We start from the raw sequence: 24,360 nt of genomic DNA, 5'->3' as shown, positions 1-24,360 counted from the left end.
TTTGTGGAGCCCTCTTTCAGAATCGTATACATAACTAATTACCTCTAATTTTAATTTAATGCATGTGCCTTGAGTATCATTATAATCAAACTAATGTGACGCTTGGATCAGCAATTTCGTAAAGACTCAGAAAAAATTACAGAAATAATTTTAAAAAGTTATGATTAGTTCGTATAAATAAAAGTTTTTATAAATGAGTTAATTTAGTTTATAGATAGGCTAGTTTCATTTTTTTTTAATTTTCTCTTATAAAAAAGTTTGATGTTTATGGCCTAACTCAAACATATCTTAAAATATAGAAAATGTTTCTCTTGAATATTACATGGTTTTCTTCTTGTGACAAATAATAAATTAATTGTTGACAGAGAGCTAAACATTTTTTATTATCTAAATCTGGTTAATTTGTTTTTAATGATGTTTAAATATTCTTGTTAAAATTAATTAGTTGTTTAAATATATTAAAATGTATGTATTGTAGAATTAGGTTATTAATTAACTTATTGCTATATCTGTTACATATGCTGATTAAATAGTATGTTTTCTGCTTTAATCTATTAAATTTTTTATTTAATCAATTAAAACCGTTTAATTAAGAAGCTAAACTCTCTATTTTAATTGATTAAGTTATTCACCCAATCAATTAAACCGTCAGTGTTATGTTTTTGTTATATATATGGGTTTAGTTCATTTTTCAAGCACGAACGACATTACAATGTTGAGAAAGAACATCATTCAAGCATTTTTGGAGAGCAAAAACATCAATTGGATGAAATCATGACATCAAGCATGCTAGCATAAGTGGAAATGGCTAAAGAGTAACAGTTTCTAATTTCTTCTATAATACATGCACCAGAGGTGTATTAGCCTCTTCTATTTTTCTTGTAAATTTTGATTACTAATGTATACTTAGGCAATGTTCTTAGTGTGAGTGTGTGTAGTCTCACCTTAAAAAGTTAATTTTGTTTTGTTAAAGATTCAAATTACATAGGAGATCTTGTAAGTCTATAATATTGACATTCATATAGTGGACTTCCTTTCAACTAAGATCACGTGGAAAGAAGATAGGATGTAAGCTCTTTGAAGTTGAACCATAATAAAATCTTGTGTGTCTCTTTTTATTTTCTTTATTAGTTATTTGTTAAATCTTTGAAAAGATTGAAAAGTTCATTTAAAACAGTTTAATATACCAGAGATTTTCAATAAGGGTAAAATGAGTTTTTAAACCAATTTACCTCCCCTCTTGGTTGAGATATATTGATCCTACAATTTTATCAATAAATTAATTATTTTTTTTTATTTTGTTCAATTTGTTTATACATATTCAAATAACTTTAGGCACCGCATTAACCCTAACTATTCATATGTATGAATAATATTTTTTTGCCTCTTTATCTATCAAAGAGGGCAATAATGTAACATGTGAAAAATATTTAGAGGCTAAATTTATCGAATTATGTACCTTTTGAAAATTGTGAAGTGTTTGATCATTTGATGTAATGAGACGATGTGATTACCTATGAGATGTGATAAGTGATATATGTATGTTTTTATTAAAAAATACAAGTATTAGTGTAAGCTCTATATTGGATATAAACAAAAAAGTTGAGCACAAAAAATCATAAATTTATTGTTTTAAAATTTTGGGTTGAAGGTGATATTAATTTCTTATGCGGGTTTAACTCAGGTTTCATTAGTTTTGAATCTCTAATGTAGGTGAGAAAACTCTAATTAGTACTGTAAGGACCTATTTTTTTTTTATTATTTTAAAAGGAGATGGGGGAGCAATCAGTGCTGGAAAGCACCAGTTGCCATAGAAAGAGGAAGATTTTGTTTTTTTTGGAAGTTGGGGAGCAAACGTTCGAGTTTTGCTCTTATTTTTGGCACCATTCATCAAGCTTTGTGCGTAGGAGATAAAAGGGGTAATGGGCTCTGCACTGAGGGAGGAAGAAGCCTTGCTGTCAAATCGGTGAGAGTGTGAAGTTCGGAGCTGCTGAAGTGCAAGGAGGCCTTGAGATTGATTCAAGAAGGGTGTTCGGTACTGCATCTGGAGGAGTGAAAGGCTTGCTGCAGGGAGAGGAGAACTGGAGAGCTTGTAGATTTGGAAGGAGATCAAGAACACTATATTTCAAAGATTCATTAAGGAAGTCTTCAAGAGGTAAGGGGAGTTAGATCTTTCGTTTGATTGTTGAATTTTACTGTCTTTGAAGCAAATCTGGGAATTTGGGGATGAAAATTTGGGGTTTCTGGGTTTCTGAAAATCTGAATTCGATTCTGCAGAATTCTGCAGAATCGCGCGTTCGTTCTAAATGGCTCGACCAATTAGTGGTCGGCCAAATAGTATGCGCGTTCGGTTTTGGTGTTACGAACGTTCGCGTTCGTCCTTAAATGTTATATTGAGCGTTCGTCCTAATAGTTTGGCAGATAGCGAGCGTCCATAGGTATTATGAGCGTTCGGTGTTGGTGTTGTTGGTCTTCAGTCAGCGAGCGTTCGGTCCTGATGTTGCTTGTCCTTAGATAGCGAACGTCCATAGGTAGTTTTGTATCTTCCAGTAACGAGCGTCAGCGTTCGTTCTGGGCTTGCTTAGTGAGTGTTCGGCGATCGTTTTCGTGTACTAGGGATTGTAGCATTCGGTCTTAATTTGGAATGTTTAAGTTTGAATCCTTTGTTGTTCGGTATTGGTAAATTAATGACTGTAAGCATTCGGTGTTAATTTGGATTCTTAGGTTTGAACCTTAATCGGTCAGTTTTGATGATGGTAGTGTTCGGTTTTAATTTGCTAGTCCCCAATGGTGATCTAGAACGTTCGTTAGGGTGTATAATTGACTCTGAGCGTTCGTCATTGAAGTGGTACACTAAGGTTTCAATCTTGAGCGCTCGGTCTTCGTGTATTAGTAACTGTAGCGTTCGGCTTAATATTATCAGGCTTGAATCTTGAACGTCCGCTTAGGCGAACTAGTGAGTCTAGCGTTCGACCTTCATCTGAGAAGTTAGGATTGAATCTTGAACGTTCGGTTTTGATGTATTCATGAGTGTTCGGTTTTAAATTGATATTCATAAATTTAGTTCTGGAACGTTCGGTCGTAAATTGATATTCTTAAATTTGAATCATGAACGTTCGGTCGTAAACTGATATTCTTAAAGTAATCTAGGTATTCGACGCAGAAAATAAACGTTCGTTCTAATAGTTTCCTTCATAGTCAGCGTTCGGTATTTGAAGGTGATTGATCTTTGAGCGTTCGTCAAAATAGTTCAGTCTAAGTGTTCAATCTTAGCGTTCGTTCTTGGATATTTGTGATTGTGAGCGTTCGGTCTTAGTGTGTTACTGATGGATAGCGTTCGATCTTGATCATCTTTTTCTCAGGCTTCTATGTTAGCGTACGTTCAAATAGCATTCGGCTAAGTAGTATTCGGTTTAATAACGTTCGATGTTTTGATTGTTGAGTATAAGAGATTAATCTTAACGTTCGTCCTAATAGTATCCAATTTGAGTGAGGTGTTCGGTTTTAGCGTTCGGCTGAGATTTTTAGCGTCCGTCCGAATAAGTTTAGTGTTCGGCAATATGGCGGTCGGCAGATAGCGTTCGTCCAGATCATTTTGGTGAATGACGTCCGTCCAAATAGTGTTCGTCCTGAGGTTTGGAAAATGACGTTCGTTCAAATAGTGTTTGGAAAATGGCATTCGTCCAGTAGCGTTCGTTCCACAGTGATCGGTGAATATTACTTGTTTAAATATTATTCTACAAATATGTTTGATTCTAAGTTCCTTTGCTCTTGGGTTGGATTAAGTGTGCAAATATTTGAAATGTATAAATGTGATGCGATGTATGTGGAATGAGAATGTATGAAATATGATACAATTGTAAATGTAAATGAGGTATGTGAGTATGAAGTAGGCATCTCACGGAGAGATGACTATAAGTGGTTATGTGGCGTTGTGGTTGTTCGGTATAACTGTAGTGAACCTAGGATCGGTCTGTCTATGTATGATGACATGAATTAACTGTGATATATGTATAACATGCTTTTTATATCTAGCTCACCCTTGCATTGTTTCGTTATGTGCTGTTTGGGTATGTTTCTTTGGCGATGATCATCCACTTGGATGGGAGCAGATGTTGTCGCGGAGATTCCCTTGGGGCAAGAGCTGGAGGTTACTGATGTTGCGGAGTAGTCTTCTTAGGATTTTTCCTAATTGAACACTTGTAGTGTTTAATCCTTTCAACTGTTCAAGTTTAAATTTTCACTCCTTTATTTGGATGACTGTATTTTCGCACTTAAATTACACGTTAAAATTCCGACTGTTCTCTATATTTGAATGTTGACGTCTTTATTATATAATATTGGTTATTATATAATCGGGATGTTACAAGTACAAATTAAAAATTTTATATAAGAGGTTTTGATTACAAATATACCCATAAGGGTATGACCAAAGATAACAAATTTTCGTTGCAAAATATCTTTTGCAAATTCAAAACATTAGGACTAACGAATGCCGACATCATTCATTTATAGAAGTACTAGCAATATTTCCAGCCATGAAAAAATTGGGAGATTAGTTTAATCGAGGTCTCTGGCTTAAGTCTAGTTGAGACTAGGCATTGCGTGCCGGTATCTTCTATGGTCTATTGAGAATACAACATGGAAGGACTTAGCCAAAGATGAATCTTCCTTAATAAGTAATTTGGTCATTGGACTTCAGGGCTATGAACTCATAAGTTGTAGTCCATTCGAATGGGCTATAATTAATGAAGGAAACATTATAAATAACACATTAATGATGATTACTATTAACCTTTTATATTAATTGAGATTTGACCAGAGAGCTTTAATCAAGTGCTAACTTAAGCATAAGAAAATCTTCTGCAAACATCTTTGTGGTGATAAAAGCTATTTTTACAAGAATACTAGATATTTTTACAAGGTGTACTAGGTTATGTAAAAACATAATTTATCTAAATTTTCATAAAAAAATAATTAAATTATTTAGAATACAAAATATATATATATATATATATATATATATATATATATATATATATATATATATATTTGACTTAATCAAAATGAACCTAAATTTTGAAAAGTTGATTCGAGAAATATTATAATGAAGTTTATGAAACAGGGTCTCATTGAAAACAGAAGTTGTGGTTAATTAATCACTGCCGACACTTCCGACCTCTTTTCCACAAAATCTGATTAAACTTTGTTTGTGTCTGAGTGAGTGCATGCCTAACATGTACTCGCCCTGCACCCTTTCTGCACTCTAGGCATTCAAATATGTATGTTCATACGTAAATGCATTGCTTTCACGTGTTTCTATTTTTTTAGGGTTTTTTTCTGAGATGAAACGACGTATTTGTACCTCGAATAAAAAAACAACAAAAGATGAAGTTATGATGAGATCCTGCAGAAACATAATAATTTGTTGCATATGACAGTTGACCATACACGTAGACGAAAACACTTTCAATGCTTTCTCATTGTATTTTACTTATTACTATGCACACAGAAGTAGGTAAAATCTACTGCACTGTTTTGGTTTACGTCATAAATATGTCACTCTCCAAGTGGTTTTTCATTCAGAGTTTTTATAAGTTAATTATGTTTTTTTTTCATGAAAAAAGTTCAAATAAAAATATTATTAATAAGAAACTGTTAGGAGTTCACTTATCAATTTTGGTTAAATTTATATTTAAATGTAAAAAAGTAGTGTAAAAATAATAATATTATGGTGTCATGTAAAATTTATTATTAAAAGAATGGTGTTCTTTTTTAAATTATGTGTCTAGGTCAAATATTATTGGTTTAGAATGAATATTAGGTGTAGATAATTGAAAATTTAGAAGTATTTTAATTTTTTAAAATGTTTGAACTATATGAAAAACTTCTTTCAAGTTTAGCTCGTTGAAATTAATATAATATTAGGTGTAAATAGATATGAAATTTGTCTATTTTAATTCCATTTAATGGTTTAAATATGTAAAACATATTTTTGTTAATTAAATTTCTAGTTGTAGTTTTAGTAGAAATCTACTTTTAAAAAAAATTAATTATAGTTTTTAAAAATAATATATATGAAAAAAATTTAAAACATATTATATTTATTAAAAAACTATAATACATGAAAAACAAAATTTTGATTATAACTATATTCGATAATTATAGTAACGACTTAATAAATTTGTAACATCCCAAAAATATAGCTTAAAACTATATAAAAGAGTTATATAATTGCAACATGAAGTATGACCGAACGGACAATAAAAACAAGACAGGAAAGTAGGATAAGCTTATATAATTTAATTAATCATAAAAATCGAACAGATTCACATATATCATAAAATCATCACACATGCAATTTCATACAATATTAACAGCAATTTACATGCAATGACCGACCACTTTTACTCTGACTGTCTGGACTGTATGAATTATGTAGCTACGACGTTTGTGCATCCGAATGGTGTAGTAGGTGGGATGCCCTCAACAGCTGCCACCCGAGGTTAGTCCGTTATACCTTGCCCAAGTTCACCTTATGGACTAGGACCTCTTGCCATTCTCACACATGAGTTACTCCTCTCTACTTGAGAATGAGTAATCACAGAATATCAGGATAAACGCCAGCTAAGCATAATCACATTCATACTTTACCATTCAATAACCAACCACGAGATATTTCTCCTTGTAATACTTTTTCATATCCATACTTATTCAATTCATATCACACTTTGAATGCCATTATGCGTAATCATTAATATAGTCAAACCGAACAATAAAATAAGATCCCATCCTTGAACAAAACCGAAAGAGATATCATCATTCCTATAAGCAAGGCCAAACCGGAAGAACAATTCTCAGAAGCTAACATGACCGAACAATATAACCAGGCTAAACACTTTAGTTGAACCGAATACTTATTATGAGGCTGAACGTTTTCTCACTAATCAAAAGCTATGACCGAACGGTCTTTACTAGATATAACCCAAAGAATTTATTGAATACTATAGAACACCTATATTTAGTCATGAACGAATACTAAAAGCTTTTAACCGAAACCTAAAAGCTAGGATCGAACACTACGAGCTTAGGTCGAACACTCTTAGTTTAAAATACAAGTACATAATTGAATATTATGATGAGACCGATCGCTTGGTTCAAGACCGAGCACTACTAAGCTTATACAAAATGAATAAATAGATTCTCCCGTATAACCACAAATACTTATTTACAACTGAGGATAAGTATAGTATCTAAGACTCAAGTCATATCGAGTATCTTAACTAAGCGGATTACTAAGAAGAAATAGGAAACTATACTTAGACCGAACGCTCATTTTCAAGTATACAGAAGAAGAATCCAGTCCAGACCGAATGCCCAGTGGAAAATCGAATGGTCACTAATGATGCTCGACAATAATTACAGAATTTCTCAGAATAATGCAGATTTAAGATCAAACCCTATTCCTACCCAGTTCACACCATTTATAATTCATCAGCACATACAGATGAACATACAATAACATCGATAGTTCATATCAACCAAATAACTAAACAGAACATCATTCAAACATGCAACCATTCAAGACAGAGAATCATAATTAAATTACAAGCTTCCCTTACCTCTTAACTTAACCAGATGATCACGGTTGCAGTAAATAGCTCACCACCAAAAACCTTATAAGCCTATGGTTCACCGATTTATGAAACTATATCAAACAGAATACCAGAAATGCGATCAGAATTTCATAGAAGGAGATAATAAACTCATGCAACGAGAAACTTGGCTTGCATGTGCCATACACTACAAAAAAGTAGGGCATTACCGAAGGCCAGAAGCCCTCGGAAAATGCCAATAGCCGTCGATAATGGGTGTTTACCGAAGGCCTATCGACGGCCAAAAATCCTTCGGTAAATCCCTTGTCGCTAACCATTACCGAGGGATTTCGCCCTTCGGTAATTACCGAAGGCCAGAAGCCCTCGGTAATTACCGAAGGGCAGAAGCCCTCGGTAATTACCGAAGGGCGAAAGCCTTCGGTAATGAGCGTACGATGGTATTTACCGAAGGGCGAAAGCCTTCGGTAATGGCCATGCGAGGGCATTTACCGAAGGGCAAAAGCCTTCGGTAAAATGCAGGGCAGGTTTCAGCGAAATCATTTTTCTTGTGCAACCCAGACCTGTATTACTCGTGAAGAAAATCAGGAAACTTTCAGGCATGTGTATATTCAAGTATGATACATGTCACAAGCAGATGTGGAGACAGTAAATAAATAAGATACATCAAATCTCACGTCCACAGAAAGAAAGTAAAATAAATATGCACAAAGGTTCCAGAACCTCCTTTCCAATAACACCTGCCAAATTCCCATTGGTACAAAATAGAATCTCTTAGAACTATTTATAAGCACAGGTTATCTTAAGAAATTCAACAGTGCTCACATGGATACAGCACAATGGTTCCAGAACCACCTTTATTTCCATTAACACATGCCAAACTCGCATTCGTACAAAATGGAATCTCTTTGAACTATTTATAAGCAAAAATTATCTTAAAAAATTCAACAGCACACACATGGAATACAAATTCCTTGAACAACATCATTGGTTAAACTAATATCTTCAGTTTTTCCACACAACAAAAAAACAACTGATTTAAGACATATACAACATCAAGAAAATGTTAACTGTCCCACGAACAGGAAGAAGGTTTAAACTCTATCTTACATGAACAAGCTAAGATACAAATGAAAACTACGATGTTGATGCCAGATATCATCAAAAGGAGCAATAATAAATTACCAGTTCAGTCACCAATTAACTTACTCTTATCTCCCCGTTTAAGCGTGCTTCGGATGAAAGGACACGAGCATCCACTATTTTTTTAAGATCACGTTGCAACCTCCTGTGAAAATCCTTGAACATGGTTGAACCTCCAGACAGAACTATATTCTGAAATAAATAAATAGGCAAGTAAAGAGATCAATTGTCAACAACATGTAAACTGAAGGGCTAGAAATTCATGCTATCAGAAACTAAATATCATTGCTGAATTGATATGGTATAACTTAACACTAATAAACTCCATCTGGGTTAACAACAAAAAAATGCCCCAAACTAACATTGAGCCTTGGAAGATCCCCAATTTTATGATTTGAAGTGGCAGTTCAGTAGAATTTAAAACTGCTTCTGGGGCTTATTTATATACACGTGAGTATGGTACTTCACCTTATATAAGGATCTCCTTGTGTCAATTGGTGCAGACTGAATGCACTTGTCTATTACAACTGGCAAAGGGGTCGTGAAGTCACTGCCATATATCTCAGGATTGAAGAAAATATGCAGAGGGAAAACAAAAGTCAAATTAATTGGTCTTGTTGATATAATGAAATCATACTAAAATAGTTATATGAGGAGTGGCCATCAAACAAACCTCGGGACCAAGAAATCGTTCATAGCCAATATCACATGAATATGGTGCCCCTGTCTTCGGTTTAATACCTCTCCAATGCTTGATGTACTTGCCTGGTTCTTTATCATGCTTATTGAACTCCTAAGAGAAATTGAGCTAATGTTATGTCGGAAAACTAATAAGTTGAAAAGAAAACTTTAGTTACAACCTTTCATTCACAAGAGTATGGCTTAGATTGTAGCGTGTTATGCACATAGCAAAGTTAGCCGAAAGAAAACAAGAGAGAAAGAGAGGAAACATGGAGTCCACCAGATTTATCTATCTTTGATGTCTAAGTTGAATTAAACTAACACTTTTAAAGTTTCAATTATTGCCGAGAACTCAAAGCCAACACCATTATTCTGCCAATTGTCTTCTTTGTCTTTCTTTCGCTAACCAAACCCTTGTAATATATTCCACTTCTCCATCTCTCGTGGCTCGTGATCTTAGGAGCTCATGATATAAAACAACGCCTTCACTCTCCTATTAAATACACTTCATTTCACTAATAAACAATCTTCTTTCAAACTATATTTTAATTTAAGGTCCCTAGCAGACTAGCCAGCATTGTCATCAACCCCAGTCACCCATTTTATATACTCTGTATGTGCCAACTCTCTTCATCTGCAATGTCCAATTACACTCTGCTTACTAATATCTATTATTCAACATCGATTCCATACTATATAAACATATTTTATTATTGGTTTCTTATAATATATAGTGTTAATATATAAATTATCTAAAACTTTACATAAATCTGGAGAATCATTTAATATATCTAAAACTTGCACAGTAAATTCAATGGTTTAAAATGCAAGCCAAGAACTGATATGTACGAAAACCTAAAGAAACTTTGAACAATATTTTCTGTAAAAAATCATATTGCACAAACTCATTCTGGGCATACATTGAACAAAGTCAGAACACATTCTTCTTAGCTTTTATAGTTCATCAATGAAAATGACAACTTACCTCGACGGTAGCCCCTTCAATAGCCTCTGAAGCGGTAGTGGAAGACCTTGTCACAGAGTGACACTCCCCTGGTTGCGCCGCCTCCTCTACGCCGCCTCCTCCAATATCCTCCCTCGAGAATGGTAGCCTTCAACTGAACCACCCACCACCTTCCTCAGCTCAGAACACTGCAAAACGCTACAAGAAGAAAGGTTCCACCACTGATGCCTAATCGAAAACAGTAACAGGGAAAGAAAATGAGATGGGAGAATGGGAGACTTCACCTATAATGGAAGACTAGGGAAGAATCGTATCCCAGTTATGGTTAGGGTGGGAAGAAGTCTGCACACGCCACACAGTCAGTTCGTCTGAGGGAGGAACGGCACAGAATCTCAATATTGGGGAAGAAGGGGTTTTCGCGAAATGAGGGGAGGGAAATGTGTCACTTTCTAATTTCATATACATCATTCACTTACCGACGGTCATAGGCCTTCGGTAATCACTCCGGTCCATTACAGACGGCCAATACCCTTCGGTAAAGTGATACTACACAAGCCTTCGGAAAATCCTTCGGTAAACTACATTTACCGAAGGCCACAAAGTCCTTCGGTAATTTGCCGTCGGAAATAATTATTTTTCCAGTAGTGATAAAACAGTCGTTCTAAGAAGAGAATGAACTTACCAGCTCAAACCCTCAACTTGATTGGTGCAAAGTGAAGCCCATGACACTAGGAAGACTCAGGCGTTGTCTGATTGATGATCGGAAGAGGAAGAAAATGAGAATTTATAGAAAGAAGGAAGATAATCGTAGAGAGAAGGAGGAGAAAAAGAAGAACTCAAAAGGTTGAAGAGAATGAGTGCATGCAAAAAGTAGCACGAACATTTGAAAAATTTACTTATATACTATCGTCAAAACCGATCGTCCACTCTACAGCCCACATCTATCTTCTACTTTCTGAATTTTGGAACCCTTATACCTACACCTGACTTCCACTAACACATATTTTAAGGGTCTCGACAAAATTCAATTTAGCATAAAATTTAAGTTTATTATATCTATTTAATATTAATTTATATGTTTAAACGATTATAATAACTTTCAAAGTTTTATCCACCTGTTTCAAAGAATATTATAGTAATGCCTTTATCACTCAACCATGTAATACGGTTGAAAATGGATGAAAATAAATATAGAAGTTTGTGTTTCTCTTCATTTTATCATACAGATGCTTTTATAATTGTATAGCCAAAATTTTTCCTTTTTTAAAACTAAATATATTTTCCCGTTCTGTTAAATATCTATTTTTTATTTTATTTATTTTATAAACTAAATATACCCCAACTTTTCCACAAAAGTATGTATATTTTTGTTACACCAATCTCAGACATTCTTTAACTGTAACCAGACACTAACAAAAGTACCGTTGTTCCATTGAAATTCACACATATATGTTCCTTTTCCCCCTTTGTAAATGTTATGAACTAAAACGGTAATTTTACCCGTTAGCTTAACGTTGAAAAAGTTCAGGAACTATTCTACTTGTATAAAAGTGTATTTCTCTTTTTGAAAAAGTAAAATGTTTTTTTTATATATTTGAACTGCCCAATTTAATCTCAAGTTATTAACAATTTAAGAACTTCAATCAAGTACAGAAATTAATAATTCCACCGCTTGAGAGGGACAACATATTATTTGGTTGGGAAGATCATCGGAAAATGTAATTTAAATTTAAATTGTTTAATGGAAGAAATGGAAGCACATCAACATTAAGAATTTTTAAAGCTTATAAAATGATGATTAATGAATAATTTATCCACACACGTATGTGTTTTACGGCTACACTTCTGTTTTTCAATAAAATTCACCTTGTAATATGCCACCTATATAGCATATTTAAAAAATTCAATTAAAAATACAAATATTTTTTTTAAAATTAAGTTTATTTTTATTCTAGAAATTATGATTAATAACAATTTAAATATATTTTTTCAATTCTACAAAGTGTCTTTTAAAATAAAAATCGTAAGAATGTTAGATTCTAAAATAGATATTCGAATTGAATGATTTACTCTAAAGTTAATTATTTGTATTTTAGATATTATTTATTTTATAACTCATTATTCTTTTATAATTTTATTTCTAAAAAATATTTAAAAAATTGAAAGAAAAACATGTATTATTAAATTTTTTTATAAAATTAAGTTTACTTTTACTATGATGTTTAGAGTAAAAAATTAATATTAATTTAAATATATTTTTCTCTTCCAGTTATTTGAAATGTGAATGAAAGTTTTGAAAAAGTTTCAAATTCTAAAATAGATAAATCCTTAAATAAGATGATTGATTACTATGAGATATTATTTCTTTAAGAACTCAAAATTCTTCATAATTTTGTTTTTAAAAGAAATAAAATTAACAAAAATGTATTTAATTACTCAGTTGAGATCGAAAAAGTTATAACATTTAGTTAAAAGCATAATACTTATTATATTTTATTACAGTGTTTGTAGGTACAGGGTGAAGAAAAGATGATTTGTTTAATAAGATGTCATTGATAAATGGACATATTTTAATATATAGTTTAAAAACTTAGAAGTTTGAAGCATGCTTTGACTTGCATGAGTTTTTGAGACCGAACCTATGTTTAAAAACACGTTCAACAAATAACAGAAGAATAATACATTAGAAAAGAGACGAAGACATGAACGCAACATGTGAAAAATATTATGTTAAGACCAAGATCTAGGTTGCTGGTTAGATGATGCTGTGTTGGAATGTGTGCAATGAACAGTGATGGCTCAGCGATACGCACCGTTTTCGGTGACCGACATTCGCATACAAGGTTCCTTCGTAGACACCAATTAGGTTAAAATGCTTTGTCCTATAACGTAACATCGCATATCTCCTTTTGCTACTTTCGCTATTCGATTTTTACTTCTTCGCATTTTCCATCACTTGCCCAAAAAGTTTGAACATGAAAAATAAATAATAATACTAATGAATAATGAATAATGGAAAATGCGTCTTAAAAGACAAGCTTGTTTGTTTTTTTTTTCTCCATCTTTTCTTTATTCTTTATGGCAATTTCCTTTTTTAAATCTTTCTCCCCAAACTTTAAGGCATTAAAATGTGTTTTTCTCTGTCATTTGTCAAACTAAAGTGTGATATCTATTCATTCACATTAGGGTTTAATTGTAGTGGATATTTGGAACTAATACCGACACTTTTTCTTTTGTAGAAGGAAAAGAAAAAAAGTAAAGGTATATCAAAGTTTCACATGCTGATATGTGGGACTTGTTTAGGATGATTAGATTGAGAAAGTGTTTTTCTTATTGTAATTTTATATTATTTCATAAAGTTGACATGTTTTCTAAATTTGAGAATTTTAAAATATGTGATGATAATTTTTTATATATATTTTTAAATGAAATTATATAAATCTGTAAGGTGTTAAATATTTACTTAAATGTTTTTATTATCTTAATTTTTGTTTGCTATTGAGGGTTGTAGAATGTATTAATTGTTTATCGATCCCTCTTATGTTTAGTTGGTCGACTTAAATATTTCTTTTAAAATCACCTTGATGTATAATTTTTATATAAATATTTATTAATGTTAAGATGATAAAATTAATTAAACCACACTCAATCTCTTTAAGATAATATAATAAGATGACATTATGATGTCTATTTATATGAGTAAATCAGTCTTATTATATAAAATTTCTCTTTTGATATATACATTTTTGTTTTCAGTTTTACACTTTAAATATTTTTTTCAAATCAAAATAATTATTTTATGAGTTTTATCTTTTAAGTATTTTTTCTTTAAATTCAACCCTTTTTTATTTGATAATTTAACTATTCGTTTAAAATAAAATAAGTATTTATACTAAAAACGTCATCTAAAAAAACTAAAAATTACGTATACTATTAATAATTTTATTATTTTTTGTTATCATTAAAAATAATATATATGCTTATATGCGTTTTGAGTAATAAGAATAGTAATAATATACTAAAAAAAGAAAAAGAAAAATAGAAAGTTAAGCAACTAGACCATTATATAACTATATTTATACTTACATGAGAGGGAAATTTTGAAATGTATAATGTAATGTTTAGAGAAAGTTATAACTATGTAATTAAGTTCTAATGATAATTGTGAAGATTAGTTCATTGAAATATCGATTAAAATCGATAGGATATAACAAACTCGATTGTTCAAGTGCAAATGATGGTATAAGACAATCTATCTTGACCAAATTGTTTGTATTTTTGATACGTATGTTTTCTGGACAACAAAGAATACTAGACAGGTTTAACTTATATTAATTATAACTTCAGTGTATTAGAATAGTATGTCTAATTTAATGTTTTAGGTTAGTATAATGATAGTTAAATGCTATTCACATATTATAAAAAAAAATTATATTAGAACAAAATTATTTTTCATTCTTATCCTATGCTGAATTTTGTTAATTGAAATCGTCTTTAATCAAATATACTTGAAAAAAAAATCATAATACATAAAAATGAGATGTCATGGTGACAAAGTTGAAGAGAAAAATATATAGATTATGAGTTGAAATCCTCTATTTAAAATTTAATTAGCTTATTAACAACTAATATCATTGTGGAATATAATTAATATTTATTAATTTTTTATTTATGAAAACAGTATTATAATATATAGAGTACATCAAATCGAATTCCAAACACCTATCGTTGCAAGTAAAGATGCACAAATGATATCAACGAGTGTGACGAGTAGAAAATGTTTTTTATTTAAGAGAAATAAACGGAATTTTGAGTGAAATAAAAAAGAAATTAATAAGTTGTAAACTAATAAGTAAACTATAATGGATATAAACGAAGAGCTAGAAGAATATACCGTGTACTGAAAAAAAAAACATATTTTATTCAAACTAGTTATAAATTATTAGTGATTCCAAAGATACTTATCTGTGTATTGCAGTTTTTGTAACATTCAATTAAATAGCATAAATCATTATTAAGGAATATCATAAAATCAATAAAACTATAACAATTACTAAATAGGTATATAAGAAAGATATATAAAATATTCGTATAATTATTCCAAAATACAACAAAAACTTACAACTAATAACAATAAAACAAGATAATCTAATATTTTAAAACGAATTTATTCATACAATTATAAACATCATAAGTATCAATTTTTCAAATCAAACCAAATATCAACATACAAATTATTTATTAGATTCGATCAATCTGAATATATTTATTGATATCAGACTGTGATAAGTTTTTGCATTTATAGTGGTAAAACAACTTACCCACCTCAAACTACCACACAAGGTTAATTCGTCTACCACTTATGGACAAAGAATATCAAACCATAGACTAGAACCTCCTGCTACTCCTCATCACATAATCTCATTCTCTATCTGAGATAAAATGATTATTGGATCGTCAAGATAACTTCCAAAGCTGAGTCCCTAACCACTCTACCTGGAACTACTATCAAGAATTTCCCCTAGAAACTCTTTTCAAACCATACTTGGAAACATACATAACTTCATGCATAAAACCTCATAAAATTCCTTTGATACTACTATACAATCCTTACATTATCATTACATTACCATCCATATGAAATAGAAAAGAATAAAACAAAAGAAATCAACCTACAGGACGCCCTAACAAAAGTTAAATTTTAAGTTTTCGTTTTAGAGATAATTGATTATCACACCTGATAATCAATTATTCTAGAGAAAATTCATGCAAAGTTGATCTTCGAATTGCAATAATCGATTACCATATGTGATAATTGATTATTCTTGTCAATTTTTTATAACAACCTGATTTTTCTGGTTTTGATGCACCTTGGACCTATCCAAATGACCAATTTGGGATCTTTAACACTAAGATTAATACGAAAACATGTTTATAAATGAAAATAGAGTATCACGTTGCTCATTTAGTTAGCAACTAGATGCACCAAACCAATTCAACAACTCAAAAGTACCTAAAATCAATTCTACACATTCTAAACTAGAAATTTGCAAACTAAAAGTTTGAACAATTAACAATGGAGCCAATAACATATCTCAAATCCTCATTTTCATCACAAACCCTATACTTTAGATTTTCTTTAGTTAGAACTTCTAAAATGAACCAAAAACATGACAAAACTCAACATATCAATCTAATTACCAATTCCACCATAGATTTTTGCTTAACTCAACATCTAAACAAGTTTAATGTAATCAATAGACCTTAAGCCTCAGTTTTTCCTATTCAATCATTATTTCAAAATTTCATTCAGAAAAACCTTTATTTTTACCCAAAAACGACCTTAAATTCTATCTATTCTCTAACTGCAAAACAAAATCATTTATCCCACTGAATAATACTCCAAAACAACATCCTCACATAATCCAAACAAATACAATCAACTACAAATATGTCATACCAACATACATCAAAACAACCAAAGATCAACAAGTATATTATCGCACAATTACAACATGTTCATCAATAGATCATCCAATAACCAAAACTAATACATATCATAAATGAATCATCAAATTAAACATAAATTTCATTACACATCAATAATGAATACGGACTCAGAATTTCTACACCAAATTTAAAGACAAAGTTAGCTTCCCTTACGTGTTTAGAAAGTTACTACAACTTTAGGAAACACACTACCCTTGTCTCAGCTCAAAGAACTCTAAAAATACCTACAAACCATAGAATCATGATCATAAGAGATCCTTAGGACCATTGATCGACAAAGAACAAGGAAGAGTGATCAGACGACACATGTGACATCATATCTAAATGTGTCTTAAACAAAAAATTAAAAGAAAAAGGAGTATAATGTAACTTACTCTATGGAGAAAATTGATCAAATGATGTTATAAACCTCAATGTAGTGATCATATAAACACATCATAATCTTCAAATAAACGTACGAAGAGTCAGAAACCTTAAAGAAAAAACTCAATACAAATATAAAATAAAGAAATAAATAATTACATTTAATACATATTAATTACTTAAACATATTAATTACTTAAACTATCTAATCTTTACTTTAATTAATAAATATATACATAAAATCAAAGTAAATATTTGTTTTTTTAATAAGTTGACTCCAGTTAGATATATAAAAAAATAAATAGCCATTAATGTACTATTAATATTAACTAATTTAAAGTAAAGTGTGACTATTAATAATTGAAATGCAGTTAATCGAAAAACTATTTTAAAAATTATAACTATAAACTTGAAATAAAAATAAATAAATGATTAGATTTAATACATATTAATTACTAAAACAACTAAATTTTTACTTTAATCTCGATCCCATAACAAAAAAAACTTTAAAACAATTAATAAAGTCCACTTATATATATAAGAAAAATAAATAGCATTAATGTACTATTTAAACATAATATAAAACATTAAAATCTTTTTGACATTAGTTTAACGTTACGTTATATTATTAAACTTTAAATTAATACTTTTTCAGCAGTTAAATCATATATGTTTTAAAAGCATTAAATTAACAGCATACTTCTCCTTTTTCGGAAACTAAATTACAATTCTAATCATCAACTTCTTAAATTTAAAACAAGGACATGTAAATATTTTTCAACTATCATATTAACACGGATTATTATAGTTAAAAATATATAATCTATTATTTAGTTAAATTTCACCAATTTGTTATTACTTTTTATTGTCTTTTAAATTAGTGACAATGTGATCGTGTTTTCATTTTAACATTTCTATACAAAAAAGAATTTTCTATATCAATTACTTCATTCGTTTTAAACATTTTAAATTTTTTTAATCATTTACTTTTTTAACAATATATCTACATATTATTAGAAGGGAGTAATTAGTGGTTGTATCGTAAAGATAGAATAATCCTGAAATAAAATTTTATTTTTCCAATATATATATATATATATATATATATATATATATATATATATATATATATATATATATAGTATATTTACTCTTACTTACATTGCGAATGATTAGAAAAGTATACAAATTTATACAATAAATTTGACAAAAATAATTGCAAATTTAGAGGCTAGTCGACATAAAGTTAGTTTTTAAAATTTCAATATATTTTCTTAAAATGTATTCAATATATTCTTCAAGAACTGTAGTTTTGCAAGCATTAATGTAAAAAAGAAAGTAATAAAATATTTGATATTATGGGGTTAAAATATAAAAGACGGGGAAGAAGAACATTGAAACCAACAAGGGAGTGGAAATAGCAAAACAGATGCAAAAGGCAGAATATTAGCTGGATCCACCACCACCTAAATTTCACCATGTACTTTTCAAGTATGGATCCTCTACTACAGATCTTCTCTGCATCTTTCTCCAACTCATTTATACACCATCCGATTAATCTAACGTTCACATAAAGATGACAAGACGTGTATCTTCTTCCTCTCGTTGCATCACTTTCACCTGCCACAAATTGGTAATAAAAACCATAAAGTTAATGTTCTCAAAATTTGCTAAGATGGCAAATTTTTCTTAGATGTTGGAGTATGAATGTTGTGGGTAGGCAGAATATGCTTAAATGAAAAAAAAATGCATTGGCATAATTTAATACAAATTTAATCAAGGACGTTAAATTAATCCAACGGCCATGAAATGGGGGCGAGACAAATGGGTGTGTGTTGTAGAGGATCATAACCCCTGATTTCTCCCTTTTGTCATCTGATTCAGCCTTTTCTTTTCATGACACTCACTCTCTCACTCTAGCAAATCCTCTTCTCTCTCCCTTCTCACCACTCTCTCTCTTTCTCTCTCACATTTGGCAAGAGAGAGAAACAGTCACAGAAACAGGGCACATGAGAGAGATCAAGGAGCACAGCACAATGTGCAGCAGGAGTAGTAGCAGCTTCTTCTTCACCCTCTTCCTCCTCATTGGACCAATCTTTTCCCTTTCTTCTTCAACTTCCATCAACAGAAGAATCCTCCACCAACCCTTTCTGCCTGAAGGGGGTTCCCCACCTCCCTCTGTTCCCCCAAGCCCTCCTCCACAGCCATCTCCTTCACCTTCACCTCCAAACCCAAAGTACCCATTTTCCACCACACCCACCACCAATGCTTCCACACCCTTCTTCCCCACATACCCTTCTCCCCCACCTCCTCCCTCTCCTTCAGCCTTTGCTTCTTTCCCTGCTAACATATCCTCCCTCATCCTTCCCCAATCCTCAAAGTCCAAATCTTCCTCAAAAAAACTCGCCGCCGTTGCCATCTCCGCCGTCGCCTGCGCCCTCGCAGTTGTCGCCCTCTCAGCCTTCGTCTACTGTCGCCGCCGACGTCAAAGCTACTCCGCTGACGAGAAAACACTCAGATCCGACAGCAGCATCCGCCTCTTCCCCCGTGAAGCTTCTGTTGCCACTGGCGGGGGCCGCAAACCGAGAAACACCTCCTCTACCAGCTCGGAGTTTCTCTACCTTGGCACCATTGTTAACTCCCGTGGCGGCGGTGTCGATGAGCTCTCTGAGCCGCACGTTGCTGCGTTGAACCCCCGTAAAATGGACTCGCCGGAGCTTCAGCCGCTGCCACCACTGGCGAGACAGGCTTCCAGGCTTAGAGAGGAAACGGCGGCGACGGTGGAGGATGATGAAGAGGAGTTCTACTCGCCGAGAGGGTCGTTGAATGGAAGAGAAGGCTCCACCGGAACCGGATCGGGTTCTCGGCGAGTTTTCTCTGCCATTGCCGGAGAAAATTTAGTTGGTCGTAGCAGCAGTGAGTCTACCAGTTCATCTTACTCTTCTTCCTCTTCTGCTTCCCCGGATCGCTCTCATTCCATTAGTCTCTCTCCTCCTGTGAGCATAAGTCCCAGAAGATCACAACCCAAGTCGCCTGAAAATACCGTAGTACACCATTCTCCACCGCCACCTCCAGCGGCGATTAGAAGATCGCCGTCCTTGTCCACACTGTCGTCGCCTTCGCCGGGTTTCGGGCAGCACATGCCCTCGTCGTCTTCAATGTCGTCGACGCCGGAGCGAAGGGAGTGTCAGTCGCCATCGCTGTCTCCGCTTTCTCTGTCGCCGAGGAAAAACCTAAACCCAAACCCAGGTGGTGAATCATCCCCAGGACTTGTTTTACTTGAAAAGACGCAATCTTTTGGCTCGTCTAAGTCCAAAAGCGACATTGGGTCGCCGAGATTGTCCAATGCTTCTTCCATTGGGAAGTCCTCGGCGTTTTCTTTGCCGTCGCCGGATAAAGGGATGAACTTGCATCACGGGTTGGATCAGTCTCCGACCATATCCGATGTTTCAGATCGGTTTAGACACTCTCCTCTGTCATCATTACATTTGTCACCGACATTACTTTCATCGCCGGAGAGGGAGTTGAGCCCTCCGTCTCAGCCACATCCACAGCCACAGCCACAGCCTCAGCCTCAGCATCAGCCTCTGCCTCAACCTCAACCTCAATCTCAACCTCAACCTCAACTGCCACCTTCACGCAAACACTGGGAGATTCCTGACTTATTGACACCAATCGGCGAAACACCGATGTTTTCAGCTCCTCAGAGGAAACAATGGGAAATTCCGGTTCTTTCGGTACCAATTGCTCCATCGAGTAGTAGTGTTTTAGCCCCTGCTCCACCACCGCCCCCGCCACCACCTCCGCCAGCTCCGCGGCAACGTAAGCAGTGGGAGATGCCAGTGCCTTCTCCCGTGACGCCAGTGGGTCAACAGGTTTCGAAGCCGCCTGCACTGACGCCTCCTTCCAGGCCTTTTGTGTTGCAAACCCCAAATACAATGGTTTCTCCGGTGGAGTTGCCACCTGTTAGTTCCCAGAATTTCGAGGAGAGCTCTGAGGAGTCATCTAAACCTAAGTTGAAGCCTTTGCATTGGGACAAAGTGAGGGCAAGCTCTGATCGTGAGATGGTGTGGGATCAGTTGAGGTCCAGCTCTTTTAAGTAAGATCTTCAACCGTCACTAACAATGTTATGTTATTGATTGTTATTGCTTTTTCCCTCTTTGTTTTCTGTCGTGCTTAGGGAATTGCTCGTTTAGCAGTTGATTTGTCATCGATGTTCATGGATTGAAATGCTTTGGATTTGTTTTGACTGTGTAGGTTGAATGAGGAGATGATCGAAACTTTGTTTGTAGTAAATACGCCAAACCCAAAACCTAAGGACACAACTCCTCGCTCGGTTCTTGCCCCGCAAAATCAAGAGGATAGGGTGCTGGATCCTAAAAAGTCCCAGAACATTGCTATCTTGTTAAGAGCACTTAATGTGACTATAGAAGAAGTGTGTGAATCACTGTTAGAAGGTATTTTTCCTTTGGTTATGGGGTTTATGTCAACGATTAATTTTTCTAGTTTTGTTGTAATTATTGATTGATTGTACCTCGCATAGAAAAACTTCTGTTTGAAGTGTTGTCCATTGTGGTAATATTGACACTTGTGTAAATTCTTGCTGATCTTGGCCTCTTGATGATAATCATATGGAATAAATTCTTTACCCACTCTGGACATTAAATTTTAGTTCCATGTGCAGTTGATGCTTGGGTATTTTACACAGTTGCTGGATAAAGTAGGAAGTTTTTAAAGGAAAAAGAAACAGAGATATGTGGACACTAATTTAGGCAACAACTTTTTCTTTGGTATAGTAGTAGAAGTTTTGTGTGGGTCTTCATTGGGTAAGATGTGTTTGTTGCCTAAGGAAAGAAAAATATTGTACAAATGAATAGTTGTGCTTATTATTATTCCTTGAATGAAACTATGTGCTGTGCTGGATTGTTCTGCTATGATATTGCTTAAGTTCTTAAGAATCTATTTGGTTACGCTATTAATGGTCGTCCAGAATCTAATTACTCAAACAGTATACTTGTGCATTATAAATCTATGCTTTTGGTAAGTCTATTGATTTGGTATGTGGTTATCACTGTTTACCAAGTGAAGGGGGTTTCTAGGGTTTGTGTTCTCTGTCCATGTTCTTTATTTGGGAAAAACAGTTAATTATTAGTTGTCAGAGCCCTTGTTCATATGAATGTGATTTCAATGACTACAATTCATGTTACCTTGACAGGTATCACTGATACACTTGGAACCGAACTGCTTGAAAGCTTGTTGAAAATGGCACCAAGCAAGGAGGAAGAACGGAAACTGAAGGAACATAAAGACGATTCTCCAACCAAGCTTGGTCCTGCTGAGAAATTTTTGAAGGCAGTGCTTGATGTACCTTTTGCATTTAAAAGGGTGGAAGCAATGCTTTACATAGTCAATTTTGAGTCCGAAGTGGAGTATCTTAGGAAATCCTTTCAAACTTTGGAGGTATCATCAATATTTCTTCATTTCCTTCTGCATTCTTTATCTGTCTATATCTTCCCTACATACACTAACGGTCTCCAAACATGGTTCTTTCTCCAGAGGTTTCTCTTAGTACATGTCACGAGTTCTAGTTTCTTTCCATTTGCAGGCTGCCTGTGAAGAACTTCGAAACAGTAGAATGTTCTTGAAGCTTCTGGAGGCCGTGCTCAAAACCGGCAACCGGATGAACGTGGGGACGAACCGAGGCGATGCACACGCATTCAAACTCGATACACTTCTCAAGCTCGTTGATGTCAAAGGCGCAGATGGCAAAACCACTCTACTTCACTTTGTGGTACAAGAAATCATCAGAACCGAAGGCGCTCGTCTCTCAGGCGCCAACCAAACAGGGGGCGCGAATTCGAACGACGATGCCAAGTGTAGAAGGCTTGGCCTGCAAGTAGTGTCTAGTCTGAGTGCCGACCTGGCGAATGTGAAGAAGGCAGCTGCAATGGACTCTGAAGTCCTAAGCAGCGAGGTGTCGAAACTCTCGAAAGGAATGGCACACATTGCAGAGGTTTTGAAGTTGAACGAAGCAGCAGGATCAGATGAAAGCAAGCAGAAGTTCAGAGAGTCAATGAACAGGTTCACAAGAATGGCTGAGGAGGAGATACTAAAAGTGCAAGCACAAGAAAGTGTTGCTTTATCCCTTGTGAAGGAGATCACGGAGTATTTCCATGGGAACTTGTCAAAGGAAGAAGCTCATCCGTTTAGAATCTTCATGGTGGTGAGAGACTTCTTAACAGTTCTTGATAGGGTGTGCAAAGAAGTTGGGATGATAAACGAGAGAACGATGGTTAGTTCTGCGCATAGATTCCCTGTCCCTGTGAATCCTATGCTTCCACAACCTCTTCCTGGTCTTGTCGGAAAGAGACAGTACAATTCCTCAGACGATGATAGTCCATCTCCTTAGCTCTTCATCACTCATCACAGTGTCACATCTTCGGCTGCATCTTCACTTAGGAAAAACCTGGAACCAGGTGATTTTGATGGGTCTGGGGGGTGCATGTATGGTCTGGCCCATTTTTTTTTTCTTGTTAAATTGTAAAAATCCCTGTAAAAGATTTGAGTTATATATATATTATAGATTATATATAGAGTAGAAGATTTTCTTTGGGGAAAATAAGCTTTTGCCTTGTATGAATGAATAGGATATGTATTTTAAGTTTGTTATGTACAAAGCTATTCAATTGGAGATGGCAACTGCTTGCAAATCCTCTTACAGAAAACACTATATTTGTGGAACCAAACTATAAATTATAAAATAGACTCATTAAATAATAAATAAGATTTGTTAAAAAATGTGATTTTTTTGATTAATTTTAGTCAAGAATAGAGTTTATTTATAATATATGTTGTCTTTCGACCCATAGTTCTATTGCTAAATGGTATATTGTTGAGCTTGGTGCTTTACATAATTTTGTAATAATTAATAAATTTTAAGTGATAATAAATGGGTGAACGTGAACTAAAAGATGTGTCATGAGCATTTTTTATATTGTTTAACCACTTTATAATTCATTAACGCTAGACGTCTCATCGAAGGCTAATTTCAGAGGTTGCGTGACTTATGCTGATTATGAATTGTCA

The 24,360-nt window shown here is 33.6% G+C and overlaps 1 protein-coding gene across 1 annotated transcript; it reads left to right on the top strand.

Annotated features, from left to right (window-relative positions):
• The first annotated feature begins 19,165 nt into the window (after positions 1 to 19,165).
• Positions 19,166 to 23,896, top strand: LOC108322602 (formin-like protein 1). The gene is made up of 4 exons (XM_017554744.2): positions 19,166 to 21,373; positions 21,532 to 21,731; positions 22,490 to 22,734; positions 22,880 to 23,896. Exons 1-4 carry the CDS (start codon positions 19,284 to 19,286, stop codon positions 23,681 to 23,683), a joined length of 3,339 nt encoding a protein of 1,112 aa, XP_017410233.1. The 5' UTR covers positions 19,166 to 19,283; the 3' UTR covers positions 23,684 to 23,896.
• The last annotated feature ends 464 nt before the right edge of the window (positions 23,897 to 24,360 follow it).

This window comes from Vigna angularis, chromosome 9 (genome assembly GCF_016808095.1).
Source record: "Vigna angularis cultivar LongXiaoDou No.4 chromosome 9, ASM1680809v1, whole genome shotgun sequence".
Classification (NCBI taxonomy): Eukaryota; Viridiplantae; Streptophyta; class Magnoliopsida; order Fabales; family Fabaceae; genus Vigna; species Vigna angularis.
This window is presented reverse-complemented; position numbering and strand designations above follow the sequence as displayed.

Coding starts and splice junctions, on each gene's coding strand:
- LOC108322602 (XM_017554744.2), top strand. CDS start 19,284: ATGAGAGAGATCAAGGAGCACAGCACAATGTGCAGCAGGAGTAGTAGC. Junction 21,732..22,489: donor GTGTGAATCACTGTTAGAAG/GTATTTTTCCTT, acceptor TTACCTTGACAG/GTATCACTGATACACTTGGA. Junction 22,735..22,879: donor AATCCTTTCAAACTTTGGAG/GTATCATCAATA, acceptor TTCCATTTGCAG/GCTGCCTGTGAAGAACTTCG.